This window comes from Malurus melanocephalus, unplaced genomic scaffold, assembly GCF_030028575.1.
Source record: "Malurus melanocephalus ecotype Western Australia unplaced genomic scaffold, MMel_1.1 scaffold_104, whole genome shotgun sequence".
In the NCBI taxonomy this organism is placed as follows: Eukaryota; Metazoa; Chordata; class Aves; order Passeriformes; family Maluridae; genus Malurus; species Malurus melanocephalus.
Genome location: NW_026623336.1, coordinates 1,726,580 through 1,742,206, shown reverse-complemented (window position 1 = coordinate 1,742,206; position 15,627 = coordinate 1,726,580). Strand labels below are relative to the sequence as shown.

The 15,627-nt window shown below is 38.4% G+C and overlaps 1 protein-coding gene across 3 annotated transcripts in view; it reads right to left on the bottom strand.

Annotated features, from left to right (window-relative positions):
• Window positions 1-15,627, bottom strand: part of FAM135B (family with sequence similarity 135 member B) — a 260,164-nt gene that overhangs the window by 41,386 nt on the left and 203,151 nt on the right. For all 3 annotated transcript variants that reach the window (XM_057369166.1, XM_057369165.1, XM_057369168.1), the window contains exon 7: window positions 11,793-11,919. In XM_057369166.1, the coding sequence (XP_057225149.1) occupies window positions 11,793-11,919 (127 nt within the window). The remainder of the gene's footprint in view (window positions 1-11,792; window positions 11,920-15,627) is intronic.

The following is a 15,627-nucleotide window of genomic DNA, read 5'->3' as shown; positions in this document are numbered from 1 at the left end:
CAGACAGGAAAAAAGTGAAGAAAGGATACTATAGAAATGATAAAAAATGAAATCCCACTTAAACAAAGTGATGAATTTCCTAATTTCCTGCTCACATGTTGTAGAAAAGACCTTTTTGAGTTAGATGTTGCCACAAGCAAAATCTGAGGACTGCTATTCAAACATCATATAAACACAATAAAAAACCAGTACGTATTTCCTTTCCTTGGGAAACCTGAAATTCAAAGAAGCCATACACATTAAAAAAAAAATGAAAGTCTATTGGTCTATATCCCCCATCAATCTGTCAGGCTGAGCTTTTGCTCTAATTAACACTCACTGGGATTAGTTGTGGGGACATCTACTGTCTTGCAACATGGCATGGTGCCATCAAGACACCAAGAGGAATTGTGAATTATTTTAATAACACGGATATAGACATGAGTCCCTTGGGATTTGTGATGCTCCTGCCCACAAACAGATGTTTATGAATTGCACCGTTTGCTTTCCAGGCTGCTACAGCACGTGGCCAAGATCACTGGATCCTGTCCTTTAGCTACCACTGGCTTGGCTTCTGAAATTATAGGTAATATCTGAAAATAGGTTCCTAGTGGGTTATTTTGGTTCTTGATCACAAAGAATCTCATAGAAGGGAAGAGCTGTGGTGCCACCATGCCCACCCAAATCTATTTATTGAGAGCTTTGCCCAGAATTCACTGTTGAAATGTCTATAATCAGAGCAGTTGTAGCATGCTGGTTAATTAGCTTTTTCTTCACAAATGGAGATAAAAAATGAAACCATTACAACACTATTTCTGATCTTTTCCTCATCTTGGTAAATTTAAACATTAGCAGCAATGGCTAAAGAGGAAATATTTAACTGTCTTTTGACAGTTACAAATTACTTCAACCTTTACGAGTTCATTTTTTAAGCAGTTTGACATTTCGTTACTAAGGCAGATTTTTATTTTATTGTTCCCCTCAGTCTGTTACGCAGCCACAAGTGTTACCAAGTAGGTTCTATGATTCATATGCAAGTGGAAAGAAATCATGTCTCTATTGACAGGACTGTTATTTTCTATTATTATTTACAAATACTCCTGCATACCCCAGATTTTCTACTTGGTTCATGATTGACTTCTCATTTTTCCCTAAAGAGGTGAGTAAAAGATTTTGACTTGTATAGTTGTTGTCAAACTGGATCAGAAGAGAAACCCTACAAGTCTTGTGTTTTGCCAGCAATCACAGTCAAGTATTTGATACACACAGAGGAGACAGAGGTAAACAAAAAGAACAAAATAAAAGCCTAAGCCCTGACAGCTTCAGAAATTGAATGCCTTCMAGCAAAGTCTTCCTCAAATTACCCAAATATTGGTTTATATCACAGCCCTCACAGTTCCCATCCCTTCAGAACAAGGGCTATAAGAATTGTCAGTGCTGTCATTTTGCCTGATTGTGTCAAATCCTACAAAGSCCACAGAAGCACCTTCCGGCAATGTGTTAAACCAGCTCTCTTATGGTCTACAGAAATGATGAGAAAAAGGATCCTTTTACTGGGTCTAAATGTGCTATTTTTCAGTTTACCTGAATTTTGTCTATTAGTGTGTTGTGAACAATAATCAACAGAAGATCTGTTGCAAGAACATACTCCAAGGTCTGTTGCAAAGCCAAGTCAAATCAATTTCCATTACTTTCCTACTTATTTTGCTGAAGATAATTCTGAGGCTCAGAGAGTCCCATCACTCGGGTAATTGAAGTTGCCAAAGTGACCCAAAGAGATCCATTAGATTTTTCTTTTAGAAACGTTTCAAACCCTCCTTTTAATGAGCATTATTTTATTTCAACCTATCACCCCCACAAAAATAATTTACAGCCCAGCTTAAAGGCACCTTCCATCTAACAAAAAAAAAATTTGGCCTGCAAAAAATTTGCTCTTCTTTGGCCCAGGTGCTGTAATGGTGGTCTGGTTTGTTTGATGTGGGGGTTCTGGTTTCTATGCCTTTTGCTGCCAGGAAACASCTCAACATCTAATCCTGTCATGCCTCATTCCTGAAGTCTTCACTTATGACACTCTCAGGCAATGAATCATTTATAGGTCTTTCACATGCATGCACACATACATCAAATGGAAAACCAATGATAAAATAAAATACAGTCCYTTTTATCACTGCAGAAAACCACAATTTCTGTTCTAACACTGGAACAGAAATAATGGCTAATCAGAATATTTCCTGGATATGTTACTTTAAGGCAAWTACATTAATCTGCTATAATTTACTGCAACAAAATAGGGAACTTTTGAATAGCTGGAACTGTATAAATTTGCATAATTATTACATTTTCACAGGTTCATTTTCATAGCCCCATAGATACCTCCTGTATTATGCATAGTACATATACCAGCCCTCAAGTAATTTACACTCMAAGACAATCAAATTTCATGAGCTATGAGTAGATTGCCATTTATTCCGCAGGCCATAATTTTATGGYTGTAAATAAAATACTTCTAATGAGTTCAGTAGCGGAGAAAGAGACTGATTGACAGCTCTGAGAGTTGAACTGTRTTTGTTTACAAAAGAAACAGAATGCACAGAGCAAAACCAGAGCTTTACCACCCACGTGAACATTATTTATCACTGCCTTGGGGGTGCCCCGCTGTCCTGCTCAGCCTTTCATCCCTGCTTCTCCTCAGCCAACTCTGTCTGCCARTGCCAGGAAGACCAAATTCCAGCAGAGATATTGCAGATTGCAYCAACATCTAACAAAAACCTGTGAGATGGCAATGACTTTTGCCTCAGGTCATAGTAGATAGACTTTTGCCTCAAGAGTAGATACATAGTGCATTCAACTTTATGGTTTTATCTTACACGTGGAAAGAGTTTGGGAATTTATTGGGATACCTTTGAGCAGCGTTTCAATACTTAAGGGCCACTTATAAGAAATATGGGGACAGACTTTTTGGCAGGGGCTAAAAAGAGACARGACAAGGGGTAATGGTTTAAAGCTCAAAGAGAGTAGATTCAGACTAGATAGGAGGAGGATATCTTTTGTGATGAAGGGGATGAGACACTGGGCCAGATTGCCCAGAGACCTGGGAGATGTTCCATCCCTGGAAACATTCAAGCCCAGATCTGACAGGGCTCTGAGCAACCTGATCTTGTTGATGATGTCCATAAGGGAGTTTGGACTAGATGATGTTTAAAAGTTCTTCCAAACCGAACCATTCTATGATCTGTGAAAAAGACAAGGAAGAAAAGTGATGGGAAGAGGTTTATCTGACTTGGCCTTATCTGATCTGGGAACCAGAAGCAGCAGAGGAACAACACTGCAGCTCCTTCACATTTCATGAGACACCCAGCTGACCTGGGATCATGAAGAGTGCACAGATATCAACAGTACATCAGACCCTATTCAAATGTCATACTGTGAAGCTGGGAAAAGTAGAGGTAAATACTATTGAACAATTAAGCTGACTGGAAGCTTGATTTCGCAAAGTTTATGCCAGCCAAAGAAGTAGTGTAAGCTCATTTGCCTGACTGTGTCTGGCTTACCCTAAATAAGTCTTTGGATCCATATTTTCACACAAGTACTCCTATGTGTAACTGCATGAATACTCACACACTTCTGGCTATGCAAGGAGCTTCCTTGAAGCATTAACCAATTCTGATCCAAATTCCTTTTCTTTTTGGCACTCATCACAACATTTGAGTGTTGAGTCTGGGTATGTGATTAAGCCAAGCCATCTTTAGAAGTTATTTTTGTCCTGAAGAGCTTCTAAAATTATTCTTATTTTGCCATAAAGTTACAAACAATACTTTGTTGGCTAAATTTTTATCTGATGTTATTAACGTTTCTCAAGCAGTGCTTTTTGAAAATCATAACACACAGAACCATCTCTTTCTCCCAGGCCATTCTTTTCTGTTTGCCACACTGCTGAATCTTGTCTGWTCCTTGGAGAAAACATGAGACCACTTCAACAGGGTCAGCTGTTTTTTCACAAACTGATGTTTCAGGGACTGCACTTCTGAGTGTTTCTCCCTGCACCAAAATTTGTAATTCTCATCTGCTGTGAAGTTGTTTCTGGGGTCATTAGACTGACGCGATGGCTGTGAACAGAGGTGTAGCCTTTTGCTGCCACTTGGAGATTTGTTTCCACAAACCAAGCCAAAGAGGTTGGAAAAAGAGGGAATCTTTTTTCTCATTCCCCAGTCCCTGAGCTGCTGTCTGGGACATTTGCCAACAGCAAAGTTTTGGCTTTCAGATAATGGATCTCAACTGTGCTGCTGTTGGCATCTCTGCCCACGCTGCAAAGGCCATCAGCTCAGAACCCATGGGAGTTGATTTGGTCTCCCTTCAGGAGCTCTCCCATCTGAGAATTTTTATTCTTTAGGTACTAAGGATTAGTGTTCCTTAGGGCACATGAACATGATTTTCCAGCAAAGTTTCACTGGAAAAATGTATCGAAAAGAAAGAAAAAGTGAATCTTAAAATGCTCTTTCAAAAAGTAGAGAGCAGCCAAGTCCAAATGAATTCCTGAAGAAAGGAGTAAAAAGTCTGTTCTTGTTGCTCCTGCACTTTACTTCAGGGAAAAAAAAAAAAAAAAAAAAAAGGAAGAAAAAAAGGTGTCTTCCAATCCCCTTCCTATAAAATTCCTGAAAAATCAATGCTGAAATCTCCAGAAAGGAAAAACTTAAACTGAATGAATGTCAGCCAGGTGAATGACTGCACAAACCACATAAATGGATTCAGACAAAGTGAGAATTTATAGTGAGGGAAGCCAAATAAATTCTTCAATATATAACTGAAATAGTAACCGTGAAAGAGAAATAAATCCTCTGTGCTTAGTCTGCCTYTTACCTCACTACTCACGACTCTCTAAATTAGCTACAATAAAACTCTTTTCAGTTGTAAAAGTCCAGATGAGATTTAGAAAGAGAATGCTGCAATCTGATTCTTTCCAATACTAAAACAACGCAGAAAAATAGTAAAAAAAAAAATATGAAAAGAGCAACTTCCTATGAAAATTCTATTGCTTAACAAWAGGAATAAATTATCAGTTCAATATGAGCAATGCCCAAGGATTTTCTGCAGGACAAGACTCCATCACCCAGAGTCCCACAAGCATCTCCAGTYGATTTAATGACATCTTCATTGAGCACTCACAGCAAAAAGACTGCAAGGGTTTTTCAACACCATGTTTCAGCACTAAACCCAAATTATCTCAGTTTTGAACTTTATGGTAATGCAGATCATTGCTTTGCTATACTCTGAATATTCTGGATCAAAAAATAAGAACCACAGAAAAGAAATATGCCAGTGATTAAAGAAACCAGTTATTGTCACATTATTAGTTACATGCTTTCTGCTACAGCTAGGAAATCATTTAGCTCTTTCTAGAGATCAGCCCATTTATCTTCAGGCAACCAAAGATTAAAGACTTCATCAGTAATTATCACAAATGGTGCCCTGAACATACTGATTAAAGACACTTGTCACTGTACCTTATAAAGAGCAGTATATCAGCTCTCTCACTATTTCAGAATGATTATGTGTTGGACATCTGCTGGAGGCCCAATCACAGCTCAGCATCCTTTGCATCAGCAAGACACCCAAGAAATCTTTTTAAACCACCCATTACAAACTCATGCTAAGATATGAAAGAAATGTTTGCCCTTACATGCTCATACCAGGGCAGAGAAGTCTGAGACTAAAAGTAAAGGCATTTCTATATAAAATTAAAAATTTGAGATAAAAATCTGATGTAAACAACATTTCTACAGTGTAGATTAGCTATATTGAGTAATTGTAAGTAAAAGCTATTTTAAATACTGGGATTTTTAAAAATTGGTTTAGAAAACAAATAATATGCACCATCTTTCTTAGAACTACAGCATCATTATATATTACAATTTCCACAATGGATCCTATGTGAGCTCTTCTCTGATGAACAATCTTCAAGGTATCAAAGAATACTCTGAGTTGAAAGGGATCCAAAAGGATCATCAAATTGAACTTTCACATGAATTGCCCAGGCAAGGATCAAAACCACAGCCTTGGGGTTATTGGCACTGTGCTCTATGAACTGAAATAATCTCAGGGTCTTCCTTCTTCAAGAGCTGAAAAAGTAAACCATTTGTCCAAAGAGCCTTAATTATAGAGAAGAAAAAACTAAACCACAAATAACTCCTATGTGACAAAAATGTGGGTTTGAACAATGTTTTGGTGCTAGGCTAGAACAGCCCAGGTTTTGCATATGTTGCTGAAAAGATGAAAATATTAKCAAACTGTCTGAGGAAAAGAACCCTTATCATCAACAAAATTTTACTTGAATGACACTCCTGATTCTTGTGTTATGCGAGGCATAAACCTCATGTCTTTGGGGATTGCTGCATCAATGCTAGATGAAAGAAGAACACTTCTCATCAAACACCAGGGCCTTATTAATGGGAAATCATATGATTAATCAATCTGATTACTTAGAAGTCAATTTATCTGCAGTGCAACTGCTAGCCAAATGAAAATAAGATTACTGTGAGTACAGTTTATTAATAATCCCCAGTATGTCATTGATTTAACTTGATTATAACACAGCAGGCATGTGATGCACAATATTACAAAGACATTAAACCAGCCTGGCAGCAGTGGATACAGAAGAGGTTTGTGGTGCTGGGTAAGGCACAAAAAATCCTGAAATGTAAGTGACCATTCAATCTGCAGATCTGCAAGGAACATTTCATTTTATTGTAGACAAATAAAGCTGCTGAAATATTTTGGTATCCAGCTCTTTTGGCTGTTGAGATCACCTGAAAGCATGAGTCAGCGTGGGGTTGAGATGCAGCCCTTGTGACARCCAAAACAACCCCTTGAACTCCCTCACACAGAAATGCAATTTAGCAGACACAAAGGGGAATTCAGTTACCCCACAAGTAAAACCAGTCACACATGCTCACAAAGCTGTTTAATCCYACTGGGATCTCCCAAGACTGCAGTAGATATGATCCTGTTTTGAACACGTCTACTGTGATATATATTCCCTGTGAGCATAGGTTATGTGCTGAAGATAACTTGAGAAGGTCCCAGCACATTTTATTATTCTGTAGATTATTCTCTTCTAGTCTGCTGACCAGAAAAATGTGTTCCTTCATATTTATCTGACAACACAAAAAAAAAATAATTAATGTCTTTTTTGTCTTAAGTGTGCTTGAAAGGAAAAGTGTAGTGTAGATAGAAAATATTAGAAAGAGAGGGAAGGAGAAAGGAGAAAGGGGCAATCCCTRTTTGCCAGGTAGAGGACTCAGAAGAGACAGGAAGACTTTAAAAAAAGTGAAAATCACYAAGGTTTAAATAGAATTAATTATTATAACTACTCTGCTAAGCCAGGAGATGAGGAAAGTGTCAGTGATGTCCAGAAGTCATTTGGGGAGAATTAAGGAAAAGCACATATACAATCCAAAGCTGCTGGCATTTAATTAGTCTCCACTGTGAGAAGCCAGGAGTGCAGAACGAGAAGCCTTCAGGATCTATCATTAAGCAGTGGCACCTCAGCAGCTCAAACACAGAAGATTGTGCCAGGAAGGGATAAGAAGAGCTGATTGATGCAAACTCTCTTTAGAAATTAAGGCAGTCAATTTCCTTTTCAGTAAGGAAAAAGCAAATCAGTGTCATAAACTAGGTGAGCACTTCCACAGTCAACCTGTGGGCCTAAAAAGAGCATTAACCCTCTGAGGCAGCCAAATTCTATCAGGAAAAAGGAGGGGAAATGGAAAGTATGATCTATATATGATTTATCAAGGTAAGAGGCTTCTACTTTGTATTCTAGAGATATCTAGAAAACATAACATAGTAGTTTTAGCATCATATCTTAACACATTCCTGGCTTTCCTGGGGATTTAACACTGMTGTAAATCCAGCMACTAYTTTACTGTGTTCAAATCYTTTCTGAACCATGTGTRRTGGACTGACYTTTKTTGGCCATCAGSTGCCCACCAMGCCACTCCCCTTCTTCARKRAGAGAGAGAAAARTACAAGAAACTTAAGAGACAGGACAARGACAGGGAGATCACTTTCCAATTGCTGTCATGGGCAAGACAGACTCTACTTGGGGAAAATAATATAATTTATTACCAATTAAACAGAGTARAATGGAAAATAAGAGCAAATCTAAAACCACCTTCCTCCAGGGCACAGCCACCTGGCAYAGGGCTCTCCAAAGCTTTGTCACCAGGATCTTTATCACAGGCTGAAGGGAAATCTGCTCTGGCACCTGGAGCACCTTCTTTCTCCCTTCCTCACTGATCTTGGTGCCTGAATGGTTGTTTATTTCCCATTGTCTCACTCTTCTTTCTCACAGCTGCTGGACAGTGGTTTTTTGTTTTTTTTTTTTTACGCTTTCTTAAATATCACAGAGGTTCTGCAATCATTACTGTTGGGCTCAGCTTTGGCCAGCAGTGGATTCACCTTGGAGGCAGCTGGAATTGTGTCTCTCTGCATGGGGGAAGGTTCTTCTTTCCTCTCACAGAACCCTCCACTGGTCACCAAAATCTTGCCACATACACCCAAAACATCACTCCCCTAATCCWTCTACTGCATATGATGATGTTAGTGAGGACAAAATTTATTTTAGTGAGCCAACTTGTTTCTTGAATTGTAGAAAACTGAATAAATTGTGGAGTTAGTAAGTTCTTCAGACACCACAAACTATAATTTTCCTGGGGGTTTATGCCTAGACCTCAGGAAAAGGGTGCAACAGGAATGATTTAGAGATCCTACCCATTAAAAGTTCATTTGTAATATTTTGGAAAATATTCTGGAAAAATAATCTATCTGCAGCTGTCAGGGGCAAAAAAAAATGCTCTTTTTTGTTTACTCACAGTAGCTAAAGGTAAAATGAGGAAAGTCTTGGCTGTTTGCAGTCTAACAGTAAACTGAATAATCAGATTTGGTTCCCTCAAAAAAGATGCTAAACAGAAGGCACTTGCCCAGGAGATGTATTTTTAAGAGCTTAAGCCTGGGGACTTTTTAGATCATGGAAAACACAGAAATACATATAAAATGTAGAGGGAGATGAAACCAGAACTAAACAAAATTAAAAACAGAATAGACCAACATTAACTGTTTCATGGAAGTTTTTTATATGAAAAGGAACTAACCCAAGTCCCTATAAAACTGATTTTCGCATGTCCAGCCTCCCAATGAAGCTTTTTAGCTGTGGAAGACAAGATCTATTMATTGCTCTACTCTAGATTTAGCCAGTTGTGCCAAATCAGAATAGTTTATGAACAGGAATGTGTGTGGTACGTTATTGAGTCTGGTAATTCAGACATGCAGTAGGCAAGGTCCAAACAAAAATATGAATAAAGTAATCAGAGAGGTGTGCAAGTATTAAGGGTTGTTTTTTGTTTTTTTTTATTTAATGAAAAGAGTAGGATCCATCACTGGCAGTGATGCAAAATTCCCCAAACCAACTGAAGTTTAACAAACACATTTAAACAACATGGAATAGTATCTACAACTTTTTTAAGGGAAGAAAACTTGACCAAGTGCCAGTGACTGTAAGAGCTAATATCATTCCTCTTCCTTCAATCCCTTACAGCTTGATAAAAACTCCCATATAAGCCAGCAGTCAGTCCCATTTTCTTTGCTTTGAGTCAGGTCTGGTTCCACAAGAGTTTCTTTTTTAGCTCTGAGTTTTTATTTTTTCTGTGTTAAACCAAGAGAAATAGCCTTTGCTCATTATCATACATCATGCATAGCAYAGGCAAAAAGGCCATCACGGTCTATTAAATTAAAATACTCAGCTCAAGAACAGATGTCATGACTTATGGAGGTTTCTGAAGCTAAGCAAACACACATCTGGCCATGTGGACAGTGCAGCATGATATTTATGATGGTTTGGTGTGTGGCATTCTGATGAGGGCAGGGTAGCACTGCTAAAGCCAGTTCTTGATGGAACAGTTTCATTTTGGCATTTCACAGGTCACCTGCTAGGATAATAATAACAGAATTGTGTCTGACTGGGATGGAGTTCACTTTCCTCATGGCAGCCCTCCCAGTGGGGAACTGTCTCTCCAATATTTCGCCATCAGCAGGGTGGGASTGGGCAAAATCCTGGGGGGAAATGACCAGGTCAGCTGGCCCAAAATGACCAAAGGGATATTCCATAGCACAGGATGTCTGCTGAGCAAAAAAAAGCTAAGGAAAAGGAGGAGGAGGGGAAGCATTCACTATCATGACCTTTGTCTTCCACAAAAACCACTTCACAACCTGAAGCTCCAGTTTCCAGAGAGTGGCTGGACACCACCTGCTGATGGGAAGGAGAGAATAAATCTTTTGTATTCCTTTGCTCCTGCACTGACTTTATCCACAACTTTTTCTTTATCACACCCTATCCTGTTGAGGAGGGAAATGACAGAGTGGCTTGGTGAGCAGCTGGYTTSTGGTCAAGGCYAACTCATCAAAATTATACTSYCATTAAAAAGAATAAMTARATAAATAGAAAATTAGTCTGCAGAGATATACAGAAGATAGAGTTTCCAGCTAAGGAAAAAAAATGGGAAGGAAGTAAGTTTTTTTTCTAATTACAACAGACCAAAATTTCTTCATGGAGACTAAAAGCAAAAACAAGAGTGGAGAGCTGGCCTTTCCATCACTCTTCTTATGACAGAGACTTGTCTAGAGGATAATGAAAACAGACACCACTCTGCAAAGAAAYCTCTCTCTTGTGTGATGTACAGAGATGCACAGAGATTGGTCTAAAATACAAACAGCTATTTAAATGTCTGTGATGTGRCTGTCTACCAGAGAGGCAGAGGTTTAGGTCAATTTGTTTGCCAAAAGCATACACTGACCCAATGTTTTGGAGAGCAGCCCCAGGCCAAACATTCTCTCAGCCCAAGTTAATTCTCTGGTAGTTCCTCTGCACCAGRCGCTCCAGGCTTGCATATTTTTAATATTTATACATAACAGCTTTGACAGGAAAGGTTGAGGGAAGCTCAGGGCAGCATGTTAATCAGAAGGCTCGAATTAAGGTTTCTTAACAGGTTAATGGCTGCAATATTCTGGGGTGGGTTTCTAGAGCTGAGGAAACATTTTGACAAAAAAAAGAAAAAAAAAAACAAACCACTCCAAAGCAAGCACTTAAAAATATTAATTAAAAATAAAACCAAAAAAACAAAACAAAACAAAAAAAATACCCCAAAAAACCACACAAAAAAAACCCCAAAAAACAACAAAACACCAACTAATCATTTTTCAAAAGAGCAGCTTTCTACCAAAAATTGCACAAATTTTCACTTGTGTAAGTAGTAAGATCAAAGACACACACTAACTGTGGGACCTACCATGAGTAAGGCTTTGTGTGTAACACCCCATCACCAACACACAAAATACTCCAGACACAAAACTTTCTTTCACAGCATCCTCAATAATGATTGATGTCCACTGACTGTCATACATCAGACCTGAAAGCCAGGACCTTTTCCTGAATAATTAATTTCATCTTACAGCAGACACCTGGTCAGGTGAATCTTGCCTTAAAAGTGTCATTGTCAATGGGGGTGTAGTCTTGCATATTGAAATGTGAAATGGTCCATGCAGGTGGGGGCTGAACATCCACAAACTGTGCACCCAAGTGCCAGGCGGTTCATGCCAGAACAGAAATGTTTGAAGGATTTTCAAACAGAAATGTTTGAAGGATTCTTCTGCCAACAGAATCCCTCTGCTGGAAATATAAAACCATGACATGTTCTCCACAGACAGCGTGGACAGCCTGTGTGATCAAATTGAAGTCAGACACAATTCCTCATCCTCCTTACCTCTGAAGAAGTAGGTTTGCAGTAGCCAGCTCCAAACACTAGATTTTCTAATGACATACTGGACTGCTCTGGTCCTGCCTCCAGGTTGCCTTTACCAAGCCATGAACCTTTCCCTGGACGAGCGAAACTATAAGGAGAAAAATTGAGAAGAAAAAATTAGAGAAGTATTGTTAGTGAAGAATCATTGTTGTCCCAACATTATTTCCTCATTTAGAAGATGTTCACAGTTTTGATGGGTTTTGCTTTTATTTCTTTCAAGCTGGCACTGTAATTTCATGTTTTCCTTGAAAATTATCATTTTCCAGTGTGCAGTAGCTCAAGCAATGTGAAGGAAGTCTCTTTTCTAGGTATTCAGTCCAGTGGTTTGAGTTTTTTCTTTCTCTCACTCCTTTCTCTGCTGTCTTGCAGACATTTTTCCAGAACATCTCACCAACACAACTTTTCCATCTCTCCACACAGATCACATTCTTATGCAGCCTCTCATCAGCTTGCACMCTGTTGGACACAGTGTCCTTCTCTSCTGYTTTAACCATTCACCYTTCCTTTTTGARTTGTTTGTGATCTCTCYTAGCCACYGACACYTTTTCTAGCTCATCACGAGCTAATTATTATAAATTGGAAGTTTAGTTCCCACTTCTCACTCTCTCATGGCATTAGCCTTCAGCACCAAAAGGACAAGATTTCAACTGAAAAAAACCTACATTTCTTTTTGCTAGATGCAACGTGATTTCACTTTTATCCAAATTCTTCCTCGAAAAGCTGACAGAATGTAAGTTGTTTTATTCTCAGTGCTGACTCTTGTGGTCCATGTTCCCTTCTGGCTGTATATGTATGCTTCCTACTGTAGACCAAGAATCCATTAAGACTGGAATATCCTGTCTGGAGTTTGCTCAGCATCAAGCCCACCAGAGTATTGATGCACAGCCAAGGCTSATACTCTGGATTAATCTGAGCAATAGTTTCACCCCAGTTAATGATGTAGGCTGCTTTTATACTCATTGGAGAGGGATTGACATTTCCAGCACATGAGTCATCCCTTGCTGAAGCAGAGATATCAAACAGATCAGAGGAATTTTACCCTGCAAGCATTTAATTCTTATTGTGGATTATAAAGAGAGGCTGAATTCCTGCCTCATCCACAACAGGAGGTCGATGAGATAACCCCACTGTCAGTCCCTCTGATAACATGTGCTGTACACAAACTACATCAAGATTTCAAGAGGGAAATCAGGCTATTTGTGGGGAATGCAATGAGTCAAATTACAGACCATGATYGCTAAATTGCGATGCATGCAACCAGAAAAAGGGCTCTTAAAAACATACAGGCAAAGGTGGACTGAAATAATGAACTGTAGAGAAATAAGGAAAACATATTTGTTGTTTGTACAAAGTGCAGTGATTTTGTGCTACGGCATCCAGACTGGGATCACCATCCACCGACATCTTCCAGGAAACCTAAATTCCATCATACCCAGGAGATCTAGTCTCCTTATAGAATAAAAACTTCCAGGATGGAGAGCACAAAAAACATCTTAAAACAATAATCTGAAAGCCACAGGGAAGTGTCATTCCTGCTGCAAAGCCTTGCCAATCCAAGGTTATTCCTCCATGTAGGTGTGTATCACGTGGCCACATCAGCTCAGATCAAACTAACGATTGATATCTACATCTGGTTCAGTTTTTAGGGACAGATTAAACTTCTGAATGCTGTACAGAAATACACAGAAAATAGCGAATTGTAGATTCACAAAAAATAGAGAATTGTAGATTCACAGAACATCCTCAGATGCAAAGGATCCACAAGGATCACCRAAATCCAGTTCCTTACCCACACAGGGCAGCCCCAAGAATCACACCAGGAGCCCTGGAGCGCTGTCCAGATGCTTCTTGAGCTCTGGAAGGATGTTTATATTAAAGAGATAAAACAAAAAATTGTTCAATAATACCCGTGCAACAGGTGAGGTTCTGGTGTGAGTTTGTGCCAAATCAGAAAGGGAATCTCAAGCAAAATTACAAATTGGACCGGTTTCAGAAGGTTAAAAACAATTCCCTGTCTTGCCTGTAGAACAAAACTGCTGCTTGTTATTTATAAATATTGGCAAAAAGGACCATTTTAGAAGAGGGATGATGAGTAGAAAAAATTAGCAAATATCTATTCTTGCTTATGTATATATTAATTTATGTGATCAAAGCAATTTCCAGCCAGTTGCTTCTAAGCAGCATGAAGCCTTTCCATGTTTTTCCTACATGCACCATTTAAGATAAAAATAATAAATAAATAAAGAAATAAATAAAGCTATTTCAAACAGACAAGAGCTATGCACCACTTCGAATAATTTCAGCTGTTATTGGATGATGTTGTCTTCTGGAAAGGCTCAAGAAAAAGGAATAAAAAATGATTGGTGTGGTATCAGAGAGAGAAGCTTAAACAAATGTTGCATGCACATGGAAAACTCCTCATTTGAATATGAGTAAAGCTTTCAAAGGTTTAAAGGGAAACAAGAGCACTTTTTAATGCTTTTTTTTATTTATTTATCTTTTGCTTTTATAGCAGAGAAGGGTTTTTAATCTGTTGGTTTTATGGAAATTGATTTCACATAGCACTGTAAAACAAAAACCTTTTTTTGGGAAACCTGCCAAAACATCACCAGTCTGCTGAGGGRAAGTTTAAGTGCAAGGCTTGCAAACTGCTGAGTCCCCCTAATGCTTTACAAAGTACATTATGCTTGAAAAAAAATGTCTATTAGCAACAACAGGTTAATTTGTTGCATCAATTATTTTTTTGCTGCATTTATTTCTTCTAATTATTTCTGCAAACATGCTCATTTGTATGAATCATGAACGTTGGTAACTTAGGTGTCCATTTGGACTGTCTATTTAATAGMTTTGATTTAATATCACCATTTAGATCCTTATCCAGTATGATAACCTCAGCTTTTAATTGGAGTCAGGATAAAAAAGGTCAAAAGAGGTAACATGTGTATGCCCAAGAGGATTAGCATGGGTGCAGAACTATTAATATTTTCAGTGAAATATTTTATGGTTTTTTTGAGGGTTTTTTTCTTTTTGAGCTAGCTTTTTGGTGACCTTATCCATAAGATCATGATRGTGAGGCCCTGGAACCCTTTGTCCAGAGAAGCTGTGGATTCTCCATCCTTGAAAGTTTTAAAAGTCAGGATGGATAAGACTTGGAGCAGCCTGGGATAGTGGAAGGTGYTCCTGCCTATGGCAGGGGGCTGCAATGAGATGATTTTTAAGGTCCCTTCCAACCCAAACAATTTTTTAATTCTATGATTTTATGCATTTTATCCTTCAAAGGAGTCTCCCAATTACTACAGCAGTCATCTATGGACATACAGTACAGTAAACTGCCTTGAAAAGTCCATTTTTCCCTTYGTTACAGTCTGCAAGATTCCAGCAATCAAAATTTAAGACCTTTCTGACTCAGAGGTTATAYTCAAGCAATTATTTCCAGCAGTCATGGTTACCTTCGATGAATTTGTGTCCATGCCTTTTTGATTTATACTTTTGGCCTCTCTAACATCTTTTGGAATGAATTGCATGTTGTAATAAGTGCTGAACTTTCTGGATCATTTAAACTTGCTGTTGCAGAATTGAGTGTGGCACCACTAGGTTCTTGTATAGCACAAAATATTAAATAATCATACCCTGGTTTTTTATCTTCTGAGGACAATTCCCTTACAAACAAATGAAATGACAGTTCTCTAGCATAAGAAATGRAATGGCCTTAATAAATGTTGATTCAGATGTGTTATTGAAGCAAATCAGAAAAAAAAAATTCAGATGTGTTATTGAAGCAAATCAGAAAAAAAAA